This window comes from Emys orbicularis, chromosome 12, assembly GCF_028017835.1.
Source record: "Emys orbicularis isolate rEmyOrb1 chromosome 12, rEmyOrb1.hap1, whole genome shotgun sequence".
Lineage (NCBI taxonomy): Eukaryota > Metazoa > Chordata > Testudines > Emydidae > Emys > Emys orbicularis.
Genome location: NC_088694.1, coordinates 49,905,422 through 49,933,080, shown reverse-complemented (window position 1 = coordinate 49,933,080; position 27,659 = coordinate 49,905,422). Strand labels below are relative to the sequence as shown.

General features: G+C 67.3%; 2 protein-coding genes across 2 annotated transcripts; one reads left to right on the top strand and one right to left on the bottom strand.

Moving 5' to 3' along the window:
* Positions 1–156: 156 nt before the first annotated feature.
* On the bottom strand, positions 157–3,833 carry PSME2 (proteasome activator subunit 2). Its single transcript, XM_065414565.1, has 11 exons — positions 3,741–3,833; positions 3,179–3,211; positions 3,026–3,088; positions 2,632–2,721; positions 2,497–2,539; positions 2,300–2,397; positions 1,892–1,960; positions 1,743–1,810; positions 1,409–1,463; positions 1,031–1,117; positions 157–322 (listed from the first exon to the last, which is right to left on the bottom strand). The coding sequence occupies exons 1-11, from the start codon at positions 3,786–3,788 to the stop codon at positions 242–244; spliced, it is 735 nt and encodes a 244-aa protein (XP_065270637.1). The 5' UTR covers positions 3,789–3,833; the 3' UTR covers positions 157–241.
* A 963-nt stretch (positions 3,834–4,796) lies between these two features.
* Positions 4,797–25,946, top strand: RNF31 (ring finger protein 31). The gene is made up of 22 exons (XM_065414543.1): positions 4,797–4,842; positions 6,830–7,035; positions 8,706–8,852; positions 10,820–10,975; positions 11,928–11,981; positions 12,137–12,203; positions 12,556–12,739; positions 14,853–15,183; positions 15,289–15,516; positions 15,891–16,145; positions 16,787–16,969; positions 17,220–17,444; positions 18,627–18,800; positions 19,388–19,486; positions 19,860–19,949; positions 20,173–20,287; positions 20,920–21,038; positions 22,178–22,291; positions 22,648–22,705; positions 24,447–24,543; positions 25,538–25,706; positions 25,893–25,946. The coding sequence occupies exons 2-22, from the start codon at positions 6,838–6,840 to the stop codon at positions 25,944–25,946; spliced, it is 3,117 nt and encodes a 1,038-aa protein (XP_065270615.1). The 5' UTR covers positions 4,797–4,842; positions 6,830–6,837.
* Positions 25,947–27,659: the final 1,713 nt, after the last annotated feature.

The window sequence follows — 27,659 nt, the reverse complement described above, 5'->3', positions numbered from 1 at the left end:
AATGCCCTGGGGGCCGAGGGGCCCGTTCCCACAATGCCCCGGGGGCCGGGCACCGGGCGAGGAGCGGCCCATTCCCACAATGCCCTGGGGGGCAGACGCTGAGGGGCGTGTTCCCACAATACCTCGGGGGCCAGACACCAACACAGGAGACAGGTTCTGGGGGAACCGTTTATTTGCAGTCTGGTTCCGGCCCCTCCCCTGCTGGGGGGCAGGGTTCGGGGGGGCAGGCGCCCTGGGCCCCTCAGTACATGGATGGCTTCTCCTCGCCCTTGGGGTTTGTCAGCTTCTCCAGGTTCTGGGTGAGGATGTGATAGAGTTCGGCCTGGGGGGGGGGGGGGGGGAGACAAAAGAAAGGAGCTCGAGGGGGGCAGAGAAACCCCCACAGAGAGATTCCCCCCTGAACCGAACCCCTCCCATCGGAGCCCCCCCAGCCCTCACTGAGACCCCCACAGAACCACACTCCCTGGGGTCCCCTCCCTATTCCCTGCTCCCCCCCAGCCCTCACTGAGACCCCCACAGAACCACACCCCCTGGGGTCCCCTCCCCGTTCCCTGCCCTCCCCAGCCCTCACTGAGACCCCCACAGAACCACACCCCCTGGGGTCCCCTCCCCGTTCCCTGCCCCCCCAGCCCTCACTGAGACCCCCACAGAACCACACCCTCCGGGGTCCCCTCCCCGTTCCCTCCTCCCCCTAGCCCTCACTGAGACCCTCACAGAACCACACCGCCTGGGGTCCCTTCGCCGTTCCCTGCCCCCCCCAACCCTCACTGAGACCCCCACAGAACCCCCCCCTCCCCCCAGGGTCCTCTCCCCATTCCCTGATCCCCCCAGCCCTCAGAGACTCCCACAGAACCACACCCCACGGGGTCCCCTCCCTGTTCACTCCTCCCTCCAGCCCTCACTGAGACCCCCACAGAACCACACCCCATGGGGTCCCCTCCCCATTCCCTGCCCCGCCCAGCCCTCACTGAGACCCCACAGAACCACACCCCACGGGGTCCCATCCCCGTTCCCAGCCCCCCATACTCACGTAGAAGCCCCGAATGTCCAGCACCATGGTCCGGATCTCCCCATAGATCACCTCGTCCCGCTCGTGGACCAGAGTCCGGTAATCCATCTGGGGGCAGGGGACGCCGGTTAGCCTGGCTGGGGGCACTGCTGTGGGGAAGCTCACAGCCCCAGAGCCTTCCAACCCCCCCAGCTCAGGGCACTGCTGTGGGGAAGCTCGCAGCCTCAGATCCCACCCAACCCCCCGGCTCAGGCACTGCTGTGCAGAAGCTCGCAGCCCCAGAGCCCCCCAACCCCCCGGCTAAGGGCACTGCTGTGGGGAAGCTCGCAGCCCTGGAGCCCCCCAACCCCCTGGCTCAGGGCACTGATGTGGGGAAGCTCGCAGACCCCAATCACTTACCACGTGGGTCTCCTTCGAAGCCTTCGCCACGGCATCTCCTCGCTCAGAGAAATATCTGGGGGTGGAGAGAGAGTGAGAGCAGGCCCAGACCATTACCCATAGTGCCCTGGGGCACAGACGCCCATGGGGAGAGCATTACCCACAGTGCCCTGGGGCTGGGGCACCAATGTAGAGCATTACTCAGGATTCCCTGAGGCATGAAAGCCAATGTAAGCAATTACCCACCATGCCCTGGGGAAGAGACATGGTTGCGGGGGCATGACCCACAATGCCCCAGGGCAGACATGGTGACCCACAACGCCCTGGGGCAGAGATGGGGGATGGCGAAACTCACTTGGAAATGGCTGTCTGGAAGCCCTCGACCTTGGTCTTGATGGCCGTCACCCGCTCCAGCACCTTCTCCTGGAGGAGGGGGGAGATGGGGGTGAGATTGGGTGCCTGTAGAGGGGGGACTGGCTGAGGGGGGACTGAGGGGGCCCTTACCTGAATGGCCACCCCAAAATCATTCCCGTCCTCAATTCTGGGGATCAGGTGATGGATCCAGGTGATGACCTGGAGACAGAGAGACAGTGAGAGGGGGCCAGGGCACTGCTAGGGGGAAGCTCGCAGCCCTGGCATCCCCCACCCATTGGGGGCACCATTGCAGGGAAGCTCGCAGCCCTGGGGGCACTGCTAGGGGGAAGCTCGCAGCCCTAGCATCCCCCACCCGTTGGGGGCACCATTGCAGGGAAGCTCGCAGCCCTGGGGGCACTGCTGTGGGGAAGCTCGCAGCCCTGGCGTCCCCCACCCCCACCCACTGGGGACACCATTGCAGGGAAGCTCGCAGCCCTGGGGGCACTGCTGCAGGGAAGCTCGCAGCACCGGCGCAGAGGAGGGTTCGGGGGGGCTCACCAAAACACATTTCTCCTTCAGCTCCCGCACCTCCGGCTTGACCCGGCCCAGCAGCGTCACCATGGCCTCGTTGCCCTTCAGGTAGCCGCATTTGGGAGCTGGGGGGGTAAGAAACGGGAGGACAACAGGGGGTGAGTCCACAGCCCAACCCAGCCCCCCCAAAATCCTGCCCCCCCCAAAACTGCCCCAAAACTCACTCTCCTTTTTCTCCTCCTTATCCGTCTCCATGTTAGTCGAGTCCTGGAGGGGGGAAGGGGACAGGAAACAGGTCAGCGCCTCGCCAGCAGGGGGTGGCGTAACACGGGGGGGAGGGGGGTTACCCCAAAACTCACCTCGTCTTCATCCTTGGGGGGCGGGTCAGGGATGGGGATATCCAGGGGGGCCCGGAGGGTCGAGAGATCCTTGATGTTCAATGAATCCTCCTGCATAACAGCAAAGTTATCTGTGGGGGGCGCTCTCCCGGGGGGAGAAAAAGGGGGGGGCAGGAGTGTGAGGGCCAACCTGGGGGGCACTGACAGTGTGGGGGAGACCCCAGGACTGACAGTGTGGGGGAGACCCCAGGACTGACAGTGTGGGGGAGACCAGCAGGGGTGTTCTGGGGCGACCCCGGGGGGGGGGGGATCCCAGCAGGGGACACTGGGGGCAACCGAGGGCTGTTGTGGGCACCGGGGGGCACTGACAGCGCATGGGGGAGTTTGGGGGTGCATGGGGAGGGGGCGTTCTTACCTTCAGGAACTTGTCCAGTTGAAAGATTTTTTGGGGTAAAAATGTTGACAGGAATTGCTCAGCCTGGGGGGGGAAGAGAGAGGGGTCACAGGGGGTATTTGGGGGATAATTCATCCCAGTGGGGGGCAGTTAATCATGGGGGGTCAGATTTACCTCCTTGAAGAGAGATTCCCTGAAGAGCTCGACCTAAAAACACGGAGAGGGCAAGAAAAGGCAGCTAAGTCTGGGGTGGGTCACGGCTGTGAAAACAGGGGCTCAAGACCCCTGCCAACCCCCCTCCCCACAGCACGGGGCCCCCTGGTGACTCCCCCCCTCCCCACGGCATAGTGCCCCTGCTGGCCCCGTGCCCCACAGCCCGCGGGCCCCTCCCTCTGCCCCACAGCGCCCCCTGCCGACCCCACTGCACGGCGCCCCCCCTCGCCCCACAGCCCCCCTCCCCCTTCCCGACGGCGCCCCCTGCCGGCCCGCTCCCCCGCAGCACGTGGCCGGCTCGGGGATTCCCCGGGGAAGCGGAAGGGGGATCCCCGGGGGTGACGCACGAGTTGGGGGGTCCTGGGGGGACAGGTTTCCATCCCTCTCCTTGGCCCCCTCATCTCACCCGCCCCCCGATCTCACCGTCCCCCCGCTGCACCCCCGATCTCGCCGCCCCCCGCTGCACCCCCGATCTCGCCGCCCCCTGCTGCACCCCCGATCTAGGGGCCCCGCAGCCCCCCACCTGCCGGCGGGACTCCCCGCTGACTTTCACAGCGCAGGCCTTGGCCATGGTCCGGGTCTGTCTGTCCGCGGGAGCCCGGCTCTGACCCCTTTCGATTTCACTTTGCCGGGCCCGCCCCTCGCCCCGCCCCGCCCCGCCCCGGGCAGCGCCCCCTGCCGGCCCCCGCCAGCCTTGGGGTCCCCCTGAGACCTCCTGCCCCCCCCACTCCCTGCCAGCCTTGGGGTAACCCCCATGAGACCCCCTTGCCCACCCACTGCCAGCCCTGCCTCCCTCCCCTCCCCTGCCGGCCCCCACCAGCCTTGAGGTCCCCCTGAGACCTCCTGCCCCTACCCCCACTCCCTGCCCCCCTACCGTCCCCTGCCCCCTACCGTCCCCTGCCAGCCTTGGGGTGACCCCCATGAGACCCCCTTGCCCCCCCACTGCCAGCCCTGCCTCCCTACCCTCCCCTGCCGGCCCCCACCAGCCTTGGGGTCCCCCTGAGACCTCCTGCCCCTACCCCCACTTCCTGCCCCCCTACCGTCCCCTGCCAGCCTTGGGGTGACCCCCATGAGACCCCCTTGCTCCCCCACTGCCAGCCCTGCCTCCCTACCCTCTCCTGCCGGCCCCCGCCAGCCTTGGGGTTCCATTGACACCCCCTGCCCCCCACTCCCAGTCCCGGGGTCCCCACTGCCAGCCCTGTTCCCCACTCACAGACCTGCCTCCCTACCGCGCCTGCCCCCCATTGCCAGCCCCGGGAGTCCCCACAGCCAGCCTTGGAGTCCCCCTGCTACCCCCCCTGCCAGCCCTGGGGCCCTTCGCCAGCCTTGGGGTCCCCCCGAGACCCTCACTGCCCGCCACTCTCAGACCTGCCCACTTACCGTCCCCTGCCCCCCACTGCCCCCGCGGCCCTGGGCCCCCTGCCAGCCTTGGGCTCCACTGCCCCACTTTCCCAGCCCTGGGTCCCCCGCTACCTCCAGTGCCCCAACTGCAAGACCTGCCCCCCTGCCGCCCCCCCACCGGCTCGCGGGCCCCCCTGCCGCCCCCCCACCAGCTGTTTCTCTTTCTCTTCCGTCCCCAGCGCGCTCCTTCCGCGAGTTCTCGGCCGGGCCCCGCCCGCTGCAGGGTGAGACCCCCCCCCGCCAGCCCCCCTACACCCCCCGGACCGGCCGCCGGACCCCTGCGCCCACCCCAGGGCCCGCTGCCTGTTCCCTACACCCCCGACCCACCCCAGCTCCCCCCCGCCGACCCCTCTGCTTCCCCCGGCTCGCCCCAGGGACCCCCCGCCTGTTCCCTGCACCCCCGCCCCACCCCAGGGCCCGCCGCCTGTTCCCTGCACCCCCGACCCATCCCAGGGTCCCCCACCGGCCCCCCTGCACCGCCGACCCATCCCAGGGACCCCCCCGCCAACCCCTCTGCTCCCCCCGGCTCGCCCCAGGGACCCCCCGCCTGTTCCCTGCATCCCCGTCGCCCCCTCTGCTCCACCCGACCCTTTTCCCGGCCCCCTCTTCACGCCCCCGACCCACCCCCGGCTCACCCTGCACCCCCCGTCCCCTGCATCGCCAGGTCCGACCCCCTGCATCCCGCCGCCCGCCCCTGTGGGCGCGGGGTGGGGGATCAGGGTATGGGGTGGGGTCTGTCCAGGGGAGATTGGGGTACGGGGAAGCTGGTATGGGTGGGGACTGGCTCGGGATATCAGGGTACAGTGGGGGGCTGGCCGGGGGATATTGGGGTATGAGTGGGGGCTGGCTTGGGATGTCTGGGTACAGTGGGAGGCTGGCTGGGGATATCGGGGTACAGGGGGGGCTGATTGCAGGAATCGAGGTACGGTGGCCGGCTGGGGATAGCTGGGTACAGTGGAGGGCTTGCTGGAGGATATTGGGGTACAGCAGGGGGCTGGTTGCAGGAATTGGGGTACAGGGGGCTGGCTGGGGATATTGGAGTACAGTGGAAGGCTGGCTGGGGATATTCAGGTCCGGGGGGCCGGTTGCAGGAATCGAGTTACAGGGGCTGGCTGGGGATATTGGGGTATGGGGAGTTGGTTGCAGGAATCGGGGAATGGGTGGGGGCGGGTTGGGGGAATTAGGGTGGGAGGCTGGCTGGGGATATCGTGGTACGGGGGGTTGGTTGCAGGGATCAGGGTATGGGGGCCAGCTGGGGATATCGGGGTACGGGGGGTTGGTTCCAGGGATCAGGGTACGGCGGGGAATATCTGGGTATGGGTGAGGGCCAGCTGGGGATATCGGGGTACGGGGGGTTGGTTCCAGGGATCAGGGTATGGGTGGGGAATATTTGGGTACAGGTGAGGGCTGGCTGGGGATATCAGGGTATGGGGGTTGGTTGCAGGGATCGGGGTACGGGGGCCGGCTGGGGATATCGGGGTATGGGGGTTTGGTTGCAGGGATCGGGGTATGGGGGCCGGCTGGGGATATCGGGGTATGGGGGATTGGTTGCAGGGATCGGGGTATGGGAGCCGGCTGGGGATATCGGGGTATGGGGGTTTGGTTGCAGGGATCGGGGTACGGGGGCTGACTGGGGATATCGGGGTATGGGGGATTGGTTGCAGGGATCGGGGTACGGGGGCTGGCTGGGGATATCGGGGTATGGGGGATTGGTTGCAGGGATTGGGGTACGAGGGCTGGCTGGGGATATCGGGGTATGGGGGTTTGGTTGCAGGGATCGGGGTACGGGGGCTGGCTGGGGATATCGGGGTATGGGGGGCTGGTTGCAGGGATCGGGGTACGGGGGCTGGCTGGGGATATCGGGGTATGGGGTGGTTGGTTGCAGGGATTGGGGTATGGGGGCTGGCTGGGGATATCGGGGTATGGGGGGGTTGGTTGCAGGGATCGCGGTACGGGGGCCGGCTGGGGATATCGGGGTATGGGGGGGGGTTGGTTGCAGGGATCGGGGTATGGGGGCTGGCTGGGGATATCGGGGTATGGGGGTTTGGTTGCAGGGATCGGGGTATGGGGGCTGGCTGGGGATATCGGGGTATGGGGGTTTGGTTGCAGGAATCGGGGTATGGGGGCTGGCTGGGGATATGGAGGTCCGGGGGAACCGGCTGCAGGAATCGGGGTACGGGGGCAGCGGGTTAACCCTTCGCTCTCCCCCAGGCCGGGTCATGGCGCAGGCGGTCCCCCCCCTCGGGGAGCCCCAGTTCCTGCAGCTGCGGGAGGAGTTGGTGCAGGCGCTGGCCCGGAGCCCGGTGGATCTGCACCCCGAGACTGTCCAGCTGCTGGTCGAGGCCCCCCTGCCCCCACACGTCAAGTACCGGGAGATTGACGCCCAGGGCATCCTCCGTGCCAACATGCAGGGGCAGGTAGTGCTGGGCTGGGGGGGGGGGGGACATGGGGGGCAGGTGGAGGGGGAGTTGGAGGGCAGGAATGGGGGGCTGGGGAGGGGGCGTTGGGGGGCAAATGGGGGGTGAGGGAGTTAGTGGTAGGGCTGGGGGGCTGGGGAGGGGGCATTGGGGAGCATGGGGGAGTTGGGGGGAGGAGTGGGAGGCTGGGGAGGGGAAGGGGGAAGATGGCAGGTGGGGGAAGTTGGGGGGCGGGGCTGGGGAGCAGGCGTTGGGGGCAGATGGCAGGTGGGGGAGTTGGGGGCAGGAATGAGGGGCTGAGGAGCGGGTGTTGGGGGCAGATGGGGGGAGAGTTGGGGGCAGGAATGAGGGGCTGGGGAGCGGGTGTTGGGAGCAGATGGCAGGTGGGGGGAGTTGGGGGGCGGGGCTGGGGAGCAGGCGTTGGAGGCAGATGGCAGGTGGGGGAGTTGGGGGCAGGAATGAGGGGCTGGGGAGCGGGTGTTGGGGGCAGATGGGGGGAGAGTTGGGGGCAGGAATGAGGGGCTGGGGAGCGGGTGTTGGGGGCAGATGGCAGGTAGGGGAGTTGGGGGCAGGAATGAGGGGCTGGGGAGCAGGTGTTGGGGGCAGATGGCAGGTGGGGGAGTTGGGGGCAGGAATGAGGGGCTGGGGAGCGGGTGTTGGGGGCAGATGGGGGGAGAGTTGGGGGCAGGAATGAGGGGCTGGGGAGCGGGTGTTGGGGGCAGATGGCAGGTAGGGGAGTTGGGGGCAGGAATGAGGGGCTGGGGAGCAGGTGTTGGGGGCAGATGGCAGGTGGGGGAGTTGGGGGCAGGAATGAGGGGCTGGGGAGCGGGTGTTGGGGGCAGATGGGGGGAGAGTTGGGGGCAGGAATGAGGGGCTGGGGAGCGGGTGTTGGGGGCAGATGGCAGGTGGGGGAGTTGGGGGCAGGAATGAGGGGCTGGGGAGCAGGCGTTGGGGGCAGATGGGGGGAGAGTTGGGGGCAGGAATGAGGGGCTGGGGAGCGGGCGTTGGGGGCAGATGGCAGGTAGGGGAGTTGGGGGCAGGAATGAGGGGCTAGGGAGCAGGTGTTGGGGGCAGATGGCAGGTGGGGGAGTTGGGGGCAGGAATGAGGGGCTGGGGAGCGGGCGTTGGGGGCAGATGGCAGGTAGGGGAGTTGGGGGCAGGAATGAGGGGCTGGGGAGCGGGTGTTGGGGGCAGATGGGGGAGAGTTGGGGGCAGGAATGAGGGGCTGGGGAGCGGGTGTTGGGGGCAGATGGGGGGAGAGTTGGGGGCAGGAATGAGGGGCTGGGGAGCAGGCGTTGGGGGCAGATGGCAGGTGGGGGAGTTGGGGGCAGGAATGAGGGGCTGGGGAGTGGGCGTTGGGGGCAGATGGCAGGTGGAGGGAGTTGGGGGGCGGGGCTGGGGAGGGGAGGGGGCATTGAAGGCACTGAAGGGGGTCAGCAGCAGCGGGGCTGGGAGGGGGGTTGGGGTTGGAAGAGGGGGACTGGGAGGGTGAGAGGGGATGGGGCAGAGGCAGGAGGGGTAGGGGGGCTCTGGGGGAGGGGCAGAGTCGGGGGTGGGGGAGGGATTGGGGAGCTCTGGGTGGGAGCGGAGGGGCAGGAGGGGAGTTGGGGGGAAAAGGGGGACAGGGTCTCTGCTCTGGGCTGCCCCTTATGCCCCCCATTGCTCCCCAGCCCCCGGCCTGCCTGCGAACCATCTCCACGGCCCTCAATATCCTGGAGAAATATGGGCGCAACCTGCTGAACCCCCTGAAACCCCGCTACTGGCGCGGGGTCAAGTTCAACAACCCCGTCTTCCGCAGCACCGTCGACGCCATCCAGGTGGGCCCCCGGCCCCCCAGGCCCCCCCAGTGCCCCGAACCCCCCCGGCCCCTCTCCCCAGGGCCCAGATCGCCCAGCCCCTGAACCCCCCGAACTCCCCAGCCTGTGGACTCCCTGGCCCCAGATCACCCAGCTACACTGAACCCCCCAGGATCGCCCAGCCCCCCCGAACCGCAGTACCCAACAAACTTGGCTTTTTCAGCATGGATGAAGCCAGGTGAGACCCCCAAATATGCGTTCTGGTCTGCGGAATCCCCCCAACTCCTGAACCCCACTCACTCCCTGTACCCCAATATCTAATAACCTCATATTCTGCAGCACGGTCAACACCATACAAGTGAGATCCCGAACCCCCAGCCCCAAATCTCCCAGCCCTGCGGTACCGACACCCCCGTCTCCCCCAAATCTCCCAGCCCCCCAAGTTACTGGCACCCTGTCCCCCCAATCTCCCAGCCCCGAAGGTACCGACACCCCTGCCCCCTGAATCTCCCAGCCCCCCAGTTACCGACACCCCCGCCCCAATCTCCCAGCCCCCCAGTTACCGACACCCCAGCCCCCTCAATCTCCCAGCCCCCCAGTTACCGACACCCCCTCAATCTCTCAGCCCCTCAGGTACTGACACCCCCGCCCCCTCAATCTCCCAGCCCCCCATTTACTGACACCCCCGCCCCCTCAACCTCCCAGCCCCCCAGGTACCGACAGCCTAGTTCAGAGGTGGGCAAACTATGGGCTGCGGGCCACACCCGGCCCATGGGACTGTCCTGCCCAGCCCCTCCCCTGCTGTCCGGCTGCTCGGGCCGGGCGGCGCGGCTCAGGGGTGAACACAGAGTGCCCTGGCCGGCCCCCGGCACTCGGGGGTGGGGGGAGCAGGGAGGGAGGCTCACCCACAGCCTCCGGGGAGCAGGCGGGGGTTGCGGGTGGCGGGAGCGCGGGGAACGTGGCCGGAGGACGCAGGAGGACTCCGGGCGGCCGCGCAGTCGGGTGGAGAGAAGCGGCGCTTTGAAGGGGAAACCGCCCCCTCTCTCCGGCTGCGCGGCTGCCCCTGCTCCTCCTGAGTCCTCCGCCGTGTTCCCAAAGGGGCTGGGGGGGTGCCAGGAGGCCGTTAGGGGTGGGGGGTCCCAGGGGGCGGTTAGGTGCAGGAGGTCCCAGGAGGGGGCAGTCAGGGGACACAGAGCAGGGGGCTTGGATAGGGGGTGGGGTCCCGGGGGGTGGTTAGGGGCAGGGGGGTCCCGGGAAGGGGGGGATCAGGGGTCAAGGAGCAGGGGGGTTGGATGGGTCAGGAGTTCTGAGGGGGGCAGTCAGGGGGCGGGAAGTGGGAGGGGGCACATAGGGGGCGGGGGCCAGGCTGTTTGGGGGGGGCACAGCCTTCCCTACCCAGCCCTCCATACCGTTTTGCAACCCCAATGTGGCCCTCGGGACAAAAAGTTTGCCCACCCCTGGTCTAGTTACATCTCAGCCCCCCCCCCCCCGCCATATTTCCCAGCCCCGAAGGTACCGACACCCCCGTCCTCCCAGCCCCCCAGTTACTGACATCCCCGTCCCCCGAGCCTCCCAGCCCCAAAGGTACCGACACTCCCGTCCCCCCCAAATCTCCCAAACCCCCAGTTACTGACACCCCCGTCCCCCAACCTCCCAGCCCCGAAGGTACCGACACCCCCGTCCCCCCCAACCTCCCAGCCCCCCAGTTACCGACAACCCCGCCCCCTCAATCTCCCTGCCCTCCAGTTACCGACACCTCAGCCCCCCAATCTCCCAGCCCCCCAGTTACCGACAACCCCGCCCCCTCAATCTCCCTGCCCTCCAGTTACCGACACCTCAGCCCCCCAATCTCTCAGCCCCCCAGTTACCGACAACCCCGCCCCCCAATCTCCCAGCCCCCCAGTTACCGACACCCTAGTTACACCCCAGCCCCCAGGTGCCCGCCCCCCGGTCCTCCCCAGCCCTGGTGCTAACGCGGCTCCTCGCAGGGCGGGCGGGACGTGCTCCGTCTCTACGGCTACACGGAGCAGCAGCCGGACGGGCTGAGCTTCGCCGAGGGGCTGGAGGAGCCGGACGCCCGGCGCGTGGCCTCCGTCACCGTGGACGTGGTGCTGCTGAGAGCCGAGCTCAACCTGCTGCTCTCGGTAGGGGGCGCCGGGGGGCAGGGAGGGGGGGGCTGGGTGGGTAGGGCTGAGCAGGAAGTGCTGTGGGGCAGGGAGCGGGGTGGGGGCTGAGCAGGAGGTGCTGTGGGGCAGGGAGCGGGGTGGGGTGGGGGCAGGGTGGGGGCTGAGCAGGAAGTGCTGTGGGGCAGGGAGCAGGGCGGGGGCTGAGCAGGAGTTGCTGTGGGGCAGGGTGGAGGCTTAGCAGGAAGTGCTGTGGGGCAGGGAGCGGGGTGGGGGCTGAGCAGGAGTTGCTGTGGGGCAGGGTGGGGGCTGAGCAGGAGGTCCTGTGGGGCAGGGAGCGGGGTGGGGTGGGGGCAGGGCGGGGGCTGAGCAGGAGGTCCTGTGGGGCAGGGAGTGGGGAGGGTGGGGGCAGGGCGGGGGCTGAGCAGGAGTTGCTGTGGGGCAGGGTGGGGACTGAGCAGGAGGTCCTGGGGGGCAGGGAACGGGGTGGGGTGGGGGCTGGACAGGGGGCACCGTGGGGCAAGGAGCGGGGTGGGGGCTGAGCAGGGGGCTCCGTGGGGCAAGGAGCGGGGTGGGGGCTGAGCAGGAGGTGCTGTGGGGCAGGGAGCGGGGTGGGGTGGGGGCAGGGCGGGGGCTGAGCAGGAGTTGCTGTGGGGCAGGGTGGGGGCTGAGCAGGAGGTCCTGGGGGGCAGGGAGCGGGGTGGGGTGGGGTGGGGGCTGGGCAGGGGGCACCGTGGGGCAAGGAGCGGGGTGGGGGCTGAGCAGGGGGCGCTGTGGGGCAAGGAGCGAGGTGGGGGCTGAGCAGGAGGTGCTGTGGGGCAGGGAGCGGGGTGGGGTGGGGGCAGGGCGGGGGCTGAGCAGGAGTTGCTGTGGGGCAGGGCGGGGGCTGAGCAGGAGGTCCTGTGGGGCAGGGAGCGGGGTGGGGCTGGGAGCAGGGCGGGTGCTGAGTCTCATTGTGTCGTTTCCATTTCAGAACAATCACCCGAACCCCGATATCCTGCAGGGAATGCTGGAGGGGGGGCAGGAGGTGAGGAGGGGCAAGTGGGAGGGGGTCTGGGGGAAACCGGGGGGTGGGGGGCAGGGGCTGGGTTGGGGGAGGCAGGGCTGGGATGAGGCGTAGGGCTGGGGGGTCGGGTGGATCGAGGGGTTCGGCTGGGCCTGTCACCCCTTCATCTCTTCCAGGTGACCCTCATCCCGGACTCGGTGCCTGTCCACGACACGGCGCCCCCCGGAGCCCTGCCCCAGATGGGTACGTGCCACGGGGCGCCATGGGGAGTGGGGCACAGGGAGCTCTGTCTGTGAGGAGAGCACGGGGGGAGCCATGGGGCTGGGGAGTGGGGGTGCTGTGGGGCATGGAGGTGGCTCTGGCCGTGGGGGGTGCTGTGGGGCAGGGCGGTGGGGAGTGGGAGCAGAGGAGCACCGGCTGGGGGACGCTGTGGGGAGAGTGCGGGGGCACTGTGGGGCTGGGGAGTGGGAGTGCTGTGGGGCACAGAGGGGGTTCTGGCTGTGGGGCAGGGCAGTGAGGACTGGGAGCGGGGGACCACTGGCTGGAGGACATGGGGGGCCGGGCTGTGGGGTGATCCCTCTCTCCCACCCCCCAGGGCCGGCCCCCCTGGCCACCTGCCTGCTGTGTGGGCTGGAGCCAGCGTCCCTGCTCTGCCCCGAATGCAACCAGAGTCTCTGCCCCGAATGCGACCGTCTCTTCCACAAGCACCCAGCCCGGGCCCAGCACCGGCGCCTGTCCGTGGGGGAGCTGGGCTTGGGGGCTGGGCCCCCTGCACAGAGGTAACGGGGATCCCCCTGAGCCACCCTGCCCCCAGGTATTGGAGACCCCCACCCTGAGCCCCCCAGGATACAAGGACCCCCTGAACCCTGTTCTGCCCCCATAGAATGGGCCCCCTCTGTGACCCCCTGAGCCCCCGATAATGGGGACCCCCTGATCCCCCCCAGGACTTGGGTACCTCCTGAACCCTATTCTACCCCCAGGCAATACATGAATTATGATTACAAATGAATTGAAACATTGAAAATTACATTTGAAATAAAAATAAAGAAATGTTAAAAAAAAAAAAAAAAAAAGTTTCCTACTGAACTGGCCGTAATTCTGGTGATTCCTGAGCCGAAACGGTGATTCAAATGAACTGGCTCATTAAACTTTACGTTCCGAATGCGATTTCTTTTCTCTTTAACACCCAGACTGCAAAATAAAGAAATTACAGTCAAACTGAAATCCGAGGGAATACAAAATTAAATAAATGGAAACTAAAAATAAAAATCACGTCTTTGCCCCAATACTAAGGAAAATGCCCCCAAATCAGTGAAAGCTGGACCTAAAGGAGGACATTTCAGACACTTTCGATGTTTTTTCTTTGTTGTTTAGTAACAAACCCCCCACGAGATCAGGTGAATTGCAATTCAAAAAGAAATCAAGTGAAATTAAAAATTCAATTTCAAATCAAAATAAAAGCTGTCGATTTTTGACAACTGTTTCATAACAGCTTTGCCATAAAGCGACGTGCGTCTGATGCAAAACAGATCCCAGCAGCTAATCAAAGGGAAGTTTTCCATTTCCAACACGTTCGCTGATTTTCCTGCTTTTCTCTCTCGTTAAGAGAGACAATTATCAAATACACGAATGACCGTGAAAAATAACAGCGGGTGAAATAAAAAATGAAACGCAAATTTACTGGCAAATAAAACGCCAAGTGAACGAATTTGATTCAAAATGCAATACCAGAAAAGATTCAATTGAAAATAAAAATGAAAAATGTACATTCTAAAACCCAGGCTTTAATATTAATGACTAAAATGAAGAAAATGCCCCCCCCCCCCCCCCCCCCGAATTGGTGGCTCGAACATGGGCAGCAGTTTTCCGCGCTGGGTTTTTTAAATAAAAGCCCAAATTCTTGGGGGCCAACAGGTGCGTCACGGGGGGGACCTGGCTCTCAGGGGCACCACCCAGCTGCCCGCACCCCAACACGGCAAGTCAGTGAGGGGAACCCGCTCGCTCGCGGAGTACGGCTCCATTCGGACAACAGGCCCCATGGTTTGGGCGACCCCCTGCCTGGCCCCAATCCCCCCTTCCCCCAGGTGTTGGGGTCCCCCTGCCTGATCCCCCACCTCTAGGTATTGGGGATCCTCTGCCTGACCCCAATCCCCCCTCCCCCAGGTGTTGGGGACCCCCTGCCTGATCCCCCACCTCTAGGTATTGGGGATCCTCTGCCTGACCCCAATCCCCCCTTCCCCAGGTGTTGGGGTCCCCCTGCCTGGCCTCTCAATCACCCCGGCCCAGGTTTTGGAAAGCCCCTGCCTGGTCCCCCACCCCCAGGTATTGGGGACCCCCAGACTGTTGTGACCCCCGACCCCCCAATCCCATTTCCAGGGCTCCTGGCCCTTTAAAACCCCAGAGGATTCTGGGACGTTCCATTCGGTTGCCAGGAGAGGGCGACAGTTGCCCCAGAGCATTATGGGTCCCTGTTTGGGCCGGGCCAGGGGGGAGCAGAGGTGGGGGAGGGGAGGGGGGCTCACAAGGGGGCGGGGCACGGGGCGTGGGGAGGGGAGGGGGGTCACAGGGGATGTAGGGGCCTGAGAGGGAATTTGGGGGTGCAGGGGATGTATTGGGGTGTGGGGTTCTGTGGGAATATGGGGGTGCAGGGCGGGGGGTGTGGGGAGGAGTGGGGATTTGGGGGGCAGGATGGGGGCTCTGGGGGTGCAGGGCGGGGGTGTGGGGAGGAGTGGGGATTTGGGGGTGCAGGGTGGGGCTGTGGGGAGCTGTGAGGATTGGGGTGCAGGACTGGGGGAGCTATGGGGATCTGGGGTGCAGGGTGGGGGCATGGGGAGGTCTGTGGGGATTTGGGGGGCCCTGCCCGTCTCTCTCACCCCCTTCTCTCTCCCCCAGCCTGTCCATGGTGCCGTCGGAGCCCCCGGTCGCCCGCCCGGCCCTGCCCCCCAAGCCGCGCCTGCCCTGGCGCTGTGCCGCCTGCCGTGCCCCCAACGAGGCACGGGCCGTGCTGTGCGTGGGGTGTGACCGGCCCCGGGGCTGCCCCACGCCCCCCAACCCCCCACCTGATGGGGACCCCCTCCGGGGGGGCTGGGCCTGCCAGACTTGCACCTTCCTTAACCCTGGCCCCACCGTGCTGTGCGCCGTGTGTGAGCGCCCCCGGCTGGCTGGCCGGCCCGGCGCCCCCGACCCCCAGCATCCCCCGGATGGCCCCCCGGTGCCCATGCAGGTAAGGGGGCAGCGCCCCTCACTCCTGACCCGCAGCCCCTGCTGGGCCCGGCCTCCCCCCGGTGCCCCTCACTCCCGCCCTCCGTTAACCCCTCGCTCCCCGCAGGCCAAGGGGGCCCCAGGCTGGAAGTGTGAACACTGCACCTTCTGGAACCAGCTGCCTGGGCGGGTGTGTGAGGTTTGCAACAGGACCAGCCAGCTTGGGGGCCCCCCCCAGGAAGAGAAGGGACCCCGGCGTCCGGGCAAGCCCCACCCCCTCTCACCAGAGGAGGTGGAGCGTCGGCGGCAGGAGAAGCTGCGAGAGGACGGGATGAAGCTGGTGGCCATGATCCGGGTGAGAGGCTCCTCCCACTTTCCAGAGGCCCCTCCCCCTGTCCTTGAAAAACATCTGTAGACCCTACCCACTCCCTGAATCCCCTTGAAGCTCCTCCCCCTCCTGTACCTGTCTCCCATGCAGGCCCCTCCCCTCCTCTGCACAGGCCAACCAGACTCTTTCCTTTCCATCATTGGGGCGGAGCCAGCAGGATAACTCCTAACCCTGCCCTCTCCCAGAAGAGGAGGCGGAGCTCTCTCTTACCCTCCCCTCCCCCAGGAGGTGGGGCTCTCTCTAACCCTGCCCTCTCCCAGAAGAGGAGGTGGGGCTCCCTTTAACCCCGCCCTCTCCCTGAAGAGGAGGCGGAACTCTCTCTAACCCTGGCCTCTCCCCAGGAGGCGGAGCTGGCAGGCGTGCCCCCAGAGGAAGTGGGGGCGGCGCTGCGGTACTCCGGGACAGAGCTGCCCCTGCCCTGGCTGCGCTCGGAGCTGCCCGCGGTGCTGGACGCGGTGGTGGAACAGGCCACGGAGCAGGGGGCAGGCGCCGAGCTGGGCGCCATCACCCAGCAGGAGGCTCGCGCCGCCTGGACCCAGAGCCAGGGCGACCTGGACGAGGCCGTGAGCCGCTGCCTGAGCGCCCGGCGCAGCAAGGTGGGGGCAGGGCCAAGGGGCGGGAATTGTGGGGGGAGGGGCTTGGATGGGAGTGGAGGGGCAGAGCTTGTGGGGCAGGGTGGGGCCTGGGGCGGGGTGGGGTGGGAAGGGGAGAGGCCGGGCTTGTGGGGCAGGGAAGGGCCTGGGGAGGGGTGGGGAGGGGCTTGGATGGGAGGGGAGAGGCCGGGCTTGTGGGGCAGGGAAGGGCCTGGGGAGGGGTGGGGTGGGGAAGAGCTTGGATGGGAAGCGAGAGGCAGGGCTTGTGGGGCAGGGAAGGGCTTATAGGGGAGGGGCAGGACCTGAGGAGGTGAAGGGTGAGGACTAGGAGGGGTAAAGGGTTCTGAGGCAGGGGAAGGGGAGGGCTTGAGGGGCGGAGCCTGGGAGCTATGCGGCTTGTGGGGAGGGGCGGGGCTTATGGAGAGGGGTAGGGCCTGGAAGGGGCTTATGGGGGAGAGGAGGGGCTCATTGGGAGGGATGGGTCCTGGGAGGGGCATGGCTTGTGGGGCAGGGTGGGGCTTGTGGGGAGGGGCAGGGCCTGGGAGGGGCGGGGTTTGGAGGGGAGGGGCCTGGGAGGGGCGGGGATGGTTGGGCAGGGGCGGGGCCCGGGGCTGTGTCGGGGGTCCCATCTCTCCCCCCTGCAGGTGCGGGAGCTGGCGGCGCTGGGGTTCGGAGAGCGGGGGCCAGTGCTGCAGGCGCTCTACCAGAACGGGGGCGACCTGTGGGGGGCCCTGACGGAGCTGCAGCGCCTCCAGCTGGAGCCATTCCACCGGCGCATGTGGGAGCCGGCCGAGCCCGAGATCAACTTCCATGCGCCCGACCGGCAGGTCAGAGCTGGGGGTGGGGAGATCGGGGGGCTGGGGGGATCTGGGGAAAGTCTGGGGGTGGGAGCAAGGGGGGGAACCAGGGGGCATGGGGGGCCCACGGGAGATGCGGGGGGGGGATGCAGGCAGGGGGGAACCAGGGGGTCATGGGGGCTGCGGGCGTGGGGGGGAACCAGGGGACCATGGGGGATGTGGGTGGGGGGAACTGTGGGGTATGGGGGGACCCAGGGGTGCTGACACCCTCTCCCCCCAGGCGCTGCTGCGGCGGCTGCTGGCCTCGCTGGCGCTGCCCAGCTGGGGGCGGGCGGAACTGGTTCTGTCGCTGGTGCGGGAGCAGGAGGTGGTGGAGAACGGGGGGAGGCCGGCGGCCTTGGCCGACATCGTGGACGCCGTGCGGGCCTCCCCCGACCGCGACTTCATCAAACGCCTGCTCAACTGGGAGTGCGCCGTGTGCGGCTGGGCGTTTCCCCGCAACCAGGTACCCCCGCCGGGCACTGCAACCCCCTGCCGACCGGGCGCGCCCCCCCGCCGGGCACTGCACCCCCCCTGCCAACCGGGCACGCCCCCCCCGGGGCACTGCACCCCCCTGCTGGCCAGGCACGATCCCCCCGCCAGGCACTGCCAACCCTGCCAGCCGGGCACGATCCCCCTGCCGGGCACTGCCACCCCCTGCCGGCCAGGCACGACCCCCCCCGCCGGGCACTGCCACCCCCTGCTTTCCAGAAAGGACACTCCACCCCACCCCACCCTACCCCCGCCGGGCACTGCACCCCCCTGCCGGCTGGGCACGATCCCCCCGCCGGACACTGCCAACCCTGCCAGCCGGGCACGATCCCCCCGCCGGACACTGCCAACTCTGCCAGCCGGGCACGATCCCCCCGCCGGACACTGCCAACTCTGCCAGCAGGGCACGATCCCCCCGCCGGGCACTGCACCCCCCTGCCGGCTGGGCACGATCCCCCCGCCGGACACTGCCAACCCTGCCAGCCGGGCATGATCCCCCCGCCGGACACTGCCAACTCTGCCAGCCGGGCACGATCCCCCCGCCGGGCACTGCCAACCCTGCCGGCCGGGCACTGCCACACCCTGCCAGCCGGGCACCACCCCCCACCCCACCCCACCCTACCCCCGCCGGGCACTGCACCCCCCTGTGCTGGCTGGGCCTGTCTCCGGTCCCGCACCTTCAGCGTCCCCGCCGCCGAATTGCCGCCGAAGGCCCCCTGACTGCCGTGCTTGGGGCAGCAAAATACATAGAGCCGCCCCTGGCGGGACCCCCAGCCAGGCCTGTCCCATCCTTCCTCCGCCAACCAGCCGCATCCCTCTCCCCTCCGCCGGCCGGGAGCGTCCCCCTTTCATGAGCCTGGTGGGTCCCCCCAAGATACGTCCACCCAGCAGACATCCCTCCCTATGTGTCCCTCCCGTGTGTCCCCCCAGACGCGTCTTCCCCGACAGGCCAATTCCCAGCCTCGTCTGAACCGCGTCCTCTCCAGACACATCCCCCCGAGCTGGCCAATTCCCGGCCCCATCTGAGCCGCATCCCCCCCAGACACATCCCGCCCCAGCTGGCCAATTCCCGGCCCCGTCTGAGCCGCGTCCTCCCCAGACACATCCCCCCCCAGCTGGCCAATTCCCGCCCCCGTCTGAGCCGCATCCTCCCCAGATGCAGTCGCTGACGTCCTGCGAATGCACCATCTGCCCCGATTGCTTCGCCCAGCACTTCACCATCGCCGTGAAGGAGAAACACATCACGGACCTGGTGTGTCCGGCCTGCGACGCGCCTGACCTGAGCGATGAGGCCGAGCTGCTGGGCTACTTCTCCACGCTGGACATCCAGGTACCGGGTCCCCCGGGGTCCCCAAACCTTCCTGAGCTCCCCCGATTCTCCGGGGCCCCCCGAGCCTCCCTGAACCCCCCCAATCCCTGACCCATGCTGCTGGGCTACTTCTCCACACTGGACATCCAGGTACGGGGCCCAAGAGCCCCCCTAATCTCCTGGGGACCCCCAAACCTCTCAGGGGCCCCTATACCCCCTCTGAGTCCCCCCAATCCCCTGAGGCCTCCTCGAACCTCCCTGAAATTCCCCAAAGTCCCCAACCCGACCTGCTGGGCTACTTCTCCACGCTGGACATGCAGGTACCGGCTCCCTGGACCCCCCAAGCCCCTGAACTCCCCTGAGCACCCCAAATGCCCAACCCCCCCAAATCCAGTGGACATGCAGGTTCTGGGGGACCCCAAAACCCACTCCCACCCCCAGTTCCCCTGAACCCCCACAGCTGTGGCCCTCATGCCCAGGTATTGGGGTGACCCTGCGCCCCATCCCATGCCTGGGAGCCCCCCTGCACCCAGCCTCAGGGGTGGGGCACCCCAAAAAGGCAGGGGAGCTCCAGAAGCCCCTGCTCACCCCTCCCCTTCCTCCCCCAGCTCCGCGAGTGCCTGGACCCCGAGATCTACGAACTGTTCAGCAAGAAGCTGACGGAGCGTGAGCTCATGCGGGACCCCAAGTTCCAGTGGTGCACCCACGTGAGTGGATGGGGCCCCAGGGCCAGGGGCGGGGCTGAGTGCCAGGGCGGGGCCAGAACTCAGGGGGCAGGGTCTCAGTGCCAGGATGGGGCCAGAACTCAGGGGGCGGGGCCAGTGGACAAGGGTTGGGGCTGGGGGCAGGGCCAGAATCCCAGGGGACGGGGTGGGGCGCACAGGGCAGGGGGGTTTGGTGCGGGGGAAGAGGAGGTGTGTGACAGGGGAGGGGTCCTTGGTGGGGGGCTGTGGGGGGGCTCTTGGGGGGCATCTGAGGGGGGTCTCTGGGGGGAGACTGTGGTGGTTTCTTGGGGGGGCTGTGGGGGTCTCTTGGGGGGCCCCACTCTCTCTCTCTCTCACCCCCCCCTTCCCTCTCCAGTGCTCGTTCGGGTTCATCTACGAGTCGGAGCAGGCGGCCGCCCAGTGTCCCCAGTGCAACCAGAGCTTCTGCGTCCACTGCAAGCGTGCGGTGAGGGAGGGCTGGGGGGGCTGCAGGGGAGGGGGCGGGGCCTTGAGGAGGGGGGGACAATGACAAGAGGCAGAAGCTCCAGTGTTGGGTAGTTCCGCAGGCTCTGGCGGGGTCCGGCTAGGCAGAGTGTGGGGGAGGGGGGCTGGGCATGGAGGACTGGGGGGGCTGTGTGGGTGGCGGTGGGGGATGAGGCCGTGCTGACCCCCACATCTCCCCCCCGCAGTGGGAGCCGCAGCACCAGGGCCTGTCTTGCCAGGAGTTCCAGGAGTGGAAGAGAACCAACGACCCCCAGTACCAGGCGCAGGGGCTGGCGGTGTACCTGCAGGAGAATGGAATCGGTGAGCCCCCCCTCTTCTGCCCCACAGCCCCCCATTCCCACAGCCCCCCAATACCACGCGCAGGGGCTGGCAGTGTACCTGCAGGAGAACGGAATCGGTGAGCCCCCCCCCGTTCCCTCCCACAGCCCCCCAACCTGCCCCCCAGTACCAGGTGTAGGGGCTGGCGCTGTACCTGCAGGAGAACGGAATCGGTGAGCCCCCTTGTTCCCCCCCACAGCCCCCCATCCCTCCAACCCACCCCCCAGTACCAGGTGCAGGGGCTGGCGCTGTACTTGCAGGAGAACGGAATCGGTGAGCCCCCTTGTTCCCCCCCACAGCCCCCCATCCCTCCAACCCGCCCCCCAGTACCAGGTGCAGGGGCTGGCGCTGTACCTGCAGGAGAACGGAATCGGTGAGCCCCCTTGTTCCCCCCCACAGCCCCCCATCCCTCCAACCCGCCCCCCAGTACCAGGTGCAGGGGCTGGCGCTGTACTTGCAGGAGAACGGGATCAGTGAGCCCTCCTGTCGCCCCGCACACACTCCAAGCCCCCCTGCTCCTTGGCCCCCTCTCCCAGTGTCTCCCCCCAGGGGCTGCTGGGTTGGGGGGCGGCTCCTGCCCCCCGGTTGACTCCCCCCCACCTCTCTCTTGCCAGCCTGCCCCAAGTGTAAGTTCCCATACGCGCTAGCCCGGGGGGGCTGCATGCACTTCCAGTGCTCCCAGTGCCGGCACCACTTCTGCAGCGGCTGCTATGGGGCCTTCCACACCAAGAACGTAAGGGGGCCGGGGGGGCTGTGTTGTGGGATTGTTGGTGGGGGTGTTGGGTTGGTTGTGTGGTGTTGTGGGATTGTTGGGTGTTGTGTTGTGGGGTTATCAGGTGGTGTGTTCTGTTGGGTGTGGCGTTGGGGGGGGACAGGGGTTGTGTTGTAGGGTTGTGGTGTGGTGTGGGATTGTCAGTGCGGCTGTTGTGGGGCTCTCGGGTTGTGGGGGGACACGGGGGTTGTGTTGTAGGGTTGTTGGGTGGGTTGCTGTGGGGGTGTTGGGTTGGTTGCTGGGTGTGGGGCTGTTGGAGGTTGTGGTGGGGAAGGAGCTTGTGTTGTAGGGTTGTTGGGTGGGGTGTTGTGGGGGTGTTGGGTTTGTTGGTAGGTGTTGGATAGGGAATGGGGTAGTATTGTAGGGTTGTTAGGGGGTGTTGGGTTGGTTGCTGGGTGTTGGGTGGGGTTGGGAGTTGTGGTGTGGTGCAGGGTTGTTGGGTGTGGGTTTTGGGTTGGTTGCTGGGTGTGGGGCTGTCAGTGGTTGTGGGGGGGGAAGGAGCTTTTGTTAGGTGGGGTGTTGTCAGGGTGTTGGGTTGGTTGTTGGGTGGGGATGGGGGTGTGGTGTGGTGTTGTTGGGTGCAGGTGTTGGGTTGGTTGCTGGGTGTTGGGTGGGGATGGGGGTTATGGTATGGTGTGGGGTTGTCGGTTGTGGGTATTGGGTTGGTTGTTGGGTGTGGGGGTGTCAGAGGTTGTGCAGGAGTTGGGGTTTGTGTTGTAGGTTGTTGGGTGGGATGTTGGGTTTATTGTAGGTATTGGGTGGGGAATGGGGGTAGGGTTGTTAGGGGGTGTTGGGTTGGTTGCTGGGTGTTGGGTGGGGATGGGGGATGGGGTGTGGTGCGGGGTTGTCGGATGTGGGTGTTGGGTTGGGTGTGGGGCTGTCGGGGATTGTGGTGTGGTGTTGTGGGTGTTGGGTTGGGCTGTCAGGGGTTGTGGGGGGCGATGGGTTTGTGTGGTAGGGTTATTGGGTGGGGTGTTGGGTTGTTGCTGGGTTTTGGCCGGGGATGGGGGTTGTGGTGTTGGGTTGGTTGTTGGGTGTGGGGATGCGGGGGAAACGGGGGGTTGTGCTGTTGTGTAGCGGTGTCTCTCTCTCCCCCCCAGAAATGCACGGTGCCCTCGTGCCCGGTTCGCCAGTCCCTGCACGGGCACCACCCCCGCGACTGCCTCTTCTACCTGCGCGACTGGGACGTGGAGCGGCTGCAGCGCCTCCTGCAGGTCGGGGGGCGCGGGGGGATCCGGGGGCAGGGGGATGGGCCCTGAGGGGTGTTGGGGAGACAGGGCCGGGGGTGAGTGGGGGGGATCCGGGGGCAGGGGGATGGGCCCTGAGGGGCACTGGGGAGACAGGGCTGGGGGTGACTGGGGGGGATCCGGGGGGATGGGCCCTGAGGGGTGTTGGGGAGACAGGGCTGGGGGTGACTGGGGGGAATCCGGGGGGATGGGCCCTGAGGGGCGTTGGGGAGATAGTGCCGGGTGTGACTGGGGGGGATCCAGGGGGAGCAGGGGGTTGGGGGGGGCAGGGGGCTGACCATGGGGGGGCAACCGTGGGTCTCACTCTTGACCCCCCCCCCCAGGATAACGGCGTTATCTTCAACACAGAGCCCCCCACTGGGACCCGCCCGGCGCCTGGAGGTGAGAGCAGGGGATTGTGGGTAACCGGGCAATCATTACCCCCCACACCCCGGGGCAGGGAATGATGGGTAAATGGGCGGAGATCGGCCCCTGGGCAGGAGATTGTGGGTAACCGGGTGTCCCCGGGCGATGATCTGGCGATGCTCCCCACGGAGCCAGGCAGGAGTCGGGGGGCCTCCTCTCTCGGAGCAGACGCTCACACGGCTTCACCTCCTGGGTCTGACCCCGGAGCATCCAGCATCCCCTGCCCCACCGTGCGCTTCCCGCAGCGAGTCCGCCCGGGCGGGGTCCTGGGGGGGCCAGAGGGCCCTGCCCCCCGACTCCGCAGTCAGAAGTGACTCTCAGCCAGCTCCAAACTCTCCAGCCCCTCCAGCCCCTCCCCTGCCTTTGTCTCCAGCCCCTCCCCTGCCTTTGTCTCTTTCCGGGCTAGGTCACCTGAGCCCTTTGTTCTCCAGCACCTTCACTTGGCACCTTGGGGGGGGGGGGGCAGGGGCAGGCCATCCGTTGCCAGGAGACAGGGCGTCGGCCATTCGCTGTGCAGACACCATCACACCTGCCCTCTAGGGCTCTGCACCAATCACACCCCTGATCCCCCCACCTAGATCCTTAAGAACTGCATAGGGGAAACTGAGGCACTCACACAGAATTCAGAGAGAACATTAAGAACATTCCCACTTTGTCACACCGGGCAAGTGATTGTGGGTAACTGGGCAGAGACCGGCCCCTGAGCAGGGGATTAGGGGTGACCAGGTGAGATTGGCCCCTCCCCGGGCAGGGGATTGTGGGTAACTGGGCGGAGATCGGCCCCTGGGCAGGAGATTAGGGGTGACCAGGTGAGATTGGCCCCTCCCCGGGCAGGGGATTGTGGGTAACTGGGCAGAGACCGGCCCCTGGGCAGGGGATTAGGGGTGACCAGGTGAGATTGGCCCCTCCCCGGGCAGGGGATTGTGGGTAACTGGGCGGAGATCGGCCCCTGGGCAGGGGATTAGGGGTGACCAGGTGAGATTGGCCCCTCCCCGGGCAGGGGATTGTGGGTAACTGGGCGGAGATCGGCCCCTGGGCAGGGGATTAGGGGTGACCAGGTGAGATTGGCCCCTCCCCGGGCAGGGGATTGTGGGTAACTGGGCAGAGACCGGCCCCTGGGCAGGGGATTAGGGGTGACCAGGTGAGATTGGCCCCTCCCCGGGCAGGGGATTGTGGGTAACTGGGCGGAGATCGGCCCCTGGGCAGGGGATTAGGGGTGACCAGGTGAGATTGGCCCCTCCCCGGGCAGGGGATTGTGGGTAACTGGGCGGAGATCGGCCCCTGGGCAGGGGATTAGGGGTGACCAGGTGAGATTGGCCCCTCCCCGGGCAGGGGATTGTGGGTAACTGGGCAGAGATCGGCCCCTGGGCAGGGGATTAGGGGTGACCAGGTGAGATTGGCCCCTCCCCGGGCAGGGGATTGTGGGTAACTGGGCGGAGATCGGCCCCTGGGCAGGGGATTAGGGGTGACCAGGTGAGATTGGCCCCTCCCCGGGCAGGGGATTGTGGGTAACTGGGCGGAGATCGGCCCCTGGGCAGGGGATTAGGGGTGACCAGGTGAGATTGGCCCCTCCCCGGGCAGGGGATTGTGGGTAACTGGGCGGAGATCGGCCCCTGGGCAGGGGATTAGGGGTGACCAGGTGAGATTGGCCCCTCCCCGGGCAGGGGATTGTGGGTAGCCGGGGCGCTGGCGTTACCCATCATGCCATGCCTGCCAGGTGGCTGCCGCGTGATGGAGCAGAAGGAGATCCTGGCCAGGCTGCGGGACGAGGCCTGCGGGAAGGAGACGCCCCCCGGCTACGCCGGCCTCTGCGAGTAAGGGGGGGGGGGGCTGTGGGGCATTGAGGTGGTCAGGAGGGCTGGAGTGGAGAGGGGTTATGTGGGAGATTGAGGGGTCAGGGAGGCTGGGGGGGTTGGGAAATTAGAAGGACTAGGGATGTGGGGGGCTGGTGAATCGGAGGCTGGGGGGATGCGTGGGGCGGGGGTCGTTGGAGGCACTGGGGGGACGCGTGAGGCAGGGGCAGTGGGGGGACACGCAGGGCGGAGGTCATTGGGGGCACTGGGGGGACGCGTGAGGCAGGGGCAGTGGGGGGACACGCAGGGCGGAGGTCATTGGGGGCACTGGGGGGACGCGTGAGGCAGGGGAGGTGGGGGGACACGCGGGGCGGGGGTCATTGGGGGCACTGGGGGGACGCGTGAGGCAGGGGCGGTGGGGGGACACGCGGGGCGGAGGTCATTGGGGGCACTGGGGGGACGCGTGAGGCAGGGGCGGTGGGGGGACACGCGGGGCGGAGGTCATTGGGGGTACTGGGGGGATGCGTGAGGCGGGGGCGGAGGGGGGACACGCGGGGCGGAGGTCATTGGGGGCACTGGGGGGACGCATGAGGCAGGGGCGGTGGGGGGACACGCGGGGCGGAGGTCATTGGGGGCACTGGGGGGATGCGTGAGGCAGGGGCGCTGGGGGAATCTGGGGGCGGAGGGGGGACACGCGGGGCGGGGGTCATTGGGGGCACTGGGGGGACGTGTGAGGCAGGGGCGGTGGGGGGATCTGGGGGCGGTGGGGGGACGCGTGAGGCAGGGGCGGTGGGGGGGACACGCGGGGCGGAGGTCATTGGGGGCACTGGGGGGACACGTGAGGCAGGGGCGGTGGGGGGACACGCGAGGTAGAGGTCACTGGGGGGACGCGTGAGGCAGGGGCGCTGGGGGGATCTGGGGGCGCTGGGGGGACACACGGGGCGGGGGGCGCTGGGGGGACACGCAGGACAGGGGGCGCCAGGGGGCGGACGCCGGCTGACCCCCGTCCCCCCAGGGCGCACTACAAGGAGTACCTGGTGAGCCTGATCAACGCCCGGGCGCTGGACCCCGCCCGGCTCTACTCGCTGCCTGAGCTGGAGACCGTCTACCGCCGCCACCTGGGGGCGCTGCCCCCCCGGGCCCCCGGCGAGCCCGACGACACCTACCACGGGCGCCTGCTGCAGGTACCAGCCCCATGGGGCGGGGGGGGGGGCTCAGAGGGGACCCCAGGGGGTATCGGGGGGAGCTGAGGTCTGGGGAGCGGGGAGGTGATTCCCCTGAAGGGAGGAGTCGGGGGGACAGGCTGGGTGGCTGGGAAGCTTGGTGGGCTAATGGGGTGACCCCCTCACTCCCCTCTCTGCCCCCCACAGAAGCTGATGGAAGAGGTGCCCCTGGGCCCCAAGATCTTGCGGCAGCGGCAGTGACCCCCCCCAGACGGTGGGGGGCGGGGGGGCCCAGCCTGGAAGATTCGAGAAGATGCTGCTGGGCGGGGAGTGGAGCACTGAGGGGTGATTGGGGGATGATTAGATTTTTGGGGGTCCCAGCACCCCATTAGCTGATTTGGGGTGTCGTGTGAGAACTGCTCTAGCGTGAACCCCAATTCACCATCCACGGCCTAAGGGCCACCGAAATAGCAACCAGTGGGGTCCCCGACATACTGGGGGCCCTGACCCCCCAAATTGGGGAGTCATCTGACATTGAAGTGGGGGGCCTACCCATCCCCCTTGCTGGGGGCACCGATTTCGGGACTCTGTGGGGCTCAGAATATTGGGGTTCAAGCCACTTGGGGTAACAAGAATCGGGGGATTTGGGGGTTCAGGGGACAGAACATTGTGAGACCCAATAAAACAGTCTGATCAAAGCATGAATCTCCGCTTCTTAATGCAGCAGCAGGTATCCCCAAAACTGCCCTGACCCACAGCCCCCCAAAACAGCCCAATCCTGCAATCCTGACCAGTAGCCCCCCAAAACTAACCCTACCCCCAACCCTGACTCAGCCCCCTGGAACCAGTCCTGCCCCCAGTCCCAGCCGCTGGCCCCCACAAACACTGCCTTGTGTCCAAGTTTCACCAACAGCACCCCAAAACTAGATCGGTCCCCTATTCTGATCCCCACCCATTTGCAAGCCCAGCTCTGCCGGTGCCCCTCAGTCCTGACCCACAGCCCCCTGCCAGCCCTGCCCCCCGCCCCCCCGTCCTGCCGGTGCCCCTCACTCCTGACCCACAGCCCCCTGCCAGCCCTGCCCCCCCCCCCGTCCTGCTGGTGCCCCTCAATCCTGACCCACAGCCCCCTGCCAGCCCTGCCCCCCGTCCTGCCGGTGCCCCGCAGCCCGGCTCGGTGTGTCCCGGGCGCCCCCTGGCGGCTGCTGAGGCTTCGGGGCCACGTGATTTCTGGGAAAAGGAGCGAAGCGGCGGAGAAACGCGAAGGGGCGGGGGGAGGGTGGGACCGGGCTTGGACCGAGCGGCCCCGGGACAGACGGCGCCGCGCAGGGCTGGAGGTGAGCTCGGACCGGGGCCGCGGGGGCAGGTCAGACCCGGAAACTCCCCTGCGAGAGACATGGGGGCGGGAGGGATTCGGGGTGAATTGGGGGAGAACAGGGTGAATTGGGGGGGCAATCGGGGGTGAGAACAGGGTGAATTGGGGGGGCAATCGGGGGTGAGAACAGGGTGAATTGGGGGAGAACGGTGAATTGGGGGGGCAATCGGGGGTGAGAACAGGGTGAATTGGAGAACAGGGAGAATTGGGGGGCAATCGGGGGTAAGAACGGGGTGAATTGGAGTAAGAACGGGGTGTATTGGGGGGCAATCGGGGGTGAGAACAGGGTGAATTGGGGGAGAACGGGGGTGAATTGGAGTAAGAATGGGGTGAATTGGGAGATAATCAGGCTAAATTGGGGTGAATTGAAAACTGAAATGGGTGGCCCTGGGCTGTGTGGCCTGGGGCGCAGTGGGGCGTACGCCTGGGGTAGGCGCTTTGGTGTTGAAGGGGGTTGGAGTGGGTGAAAATTGGCGGAAGGTCTTGGGAGTTTTGGGGTTGTCCATGGCGGGGTGAAAGTGGAGGGGTGCATCGGGGAGGGGAAGCCCCTGGGGGGGGGGGAACAAGCCCCCAGTGGGGGTTAAAGTTGGGGGGCTGATGGG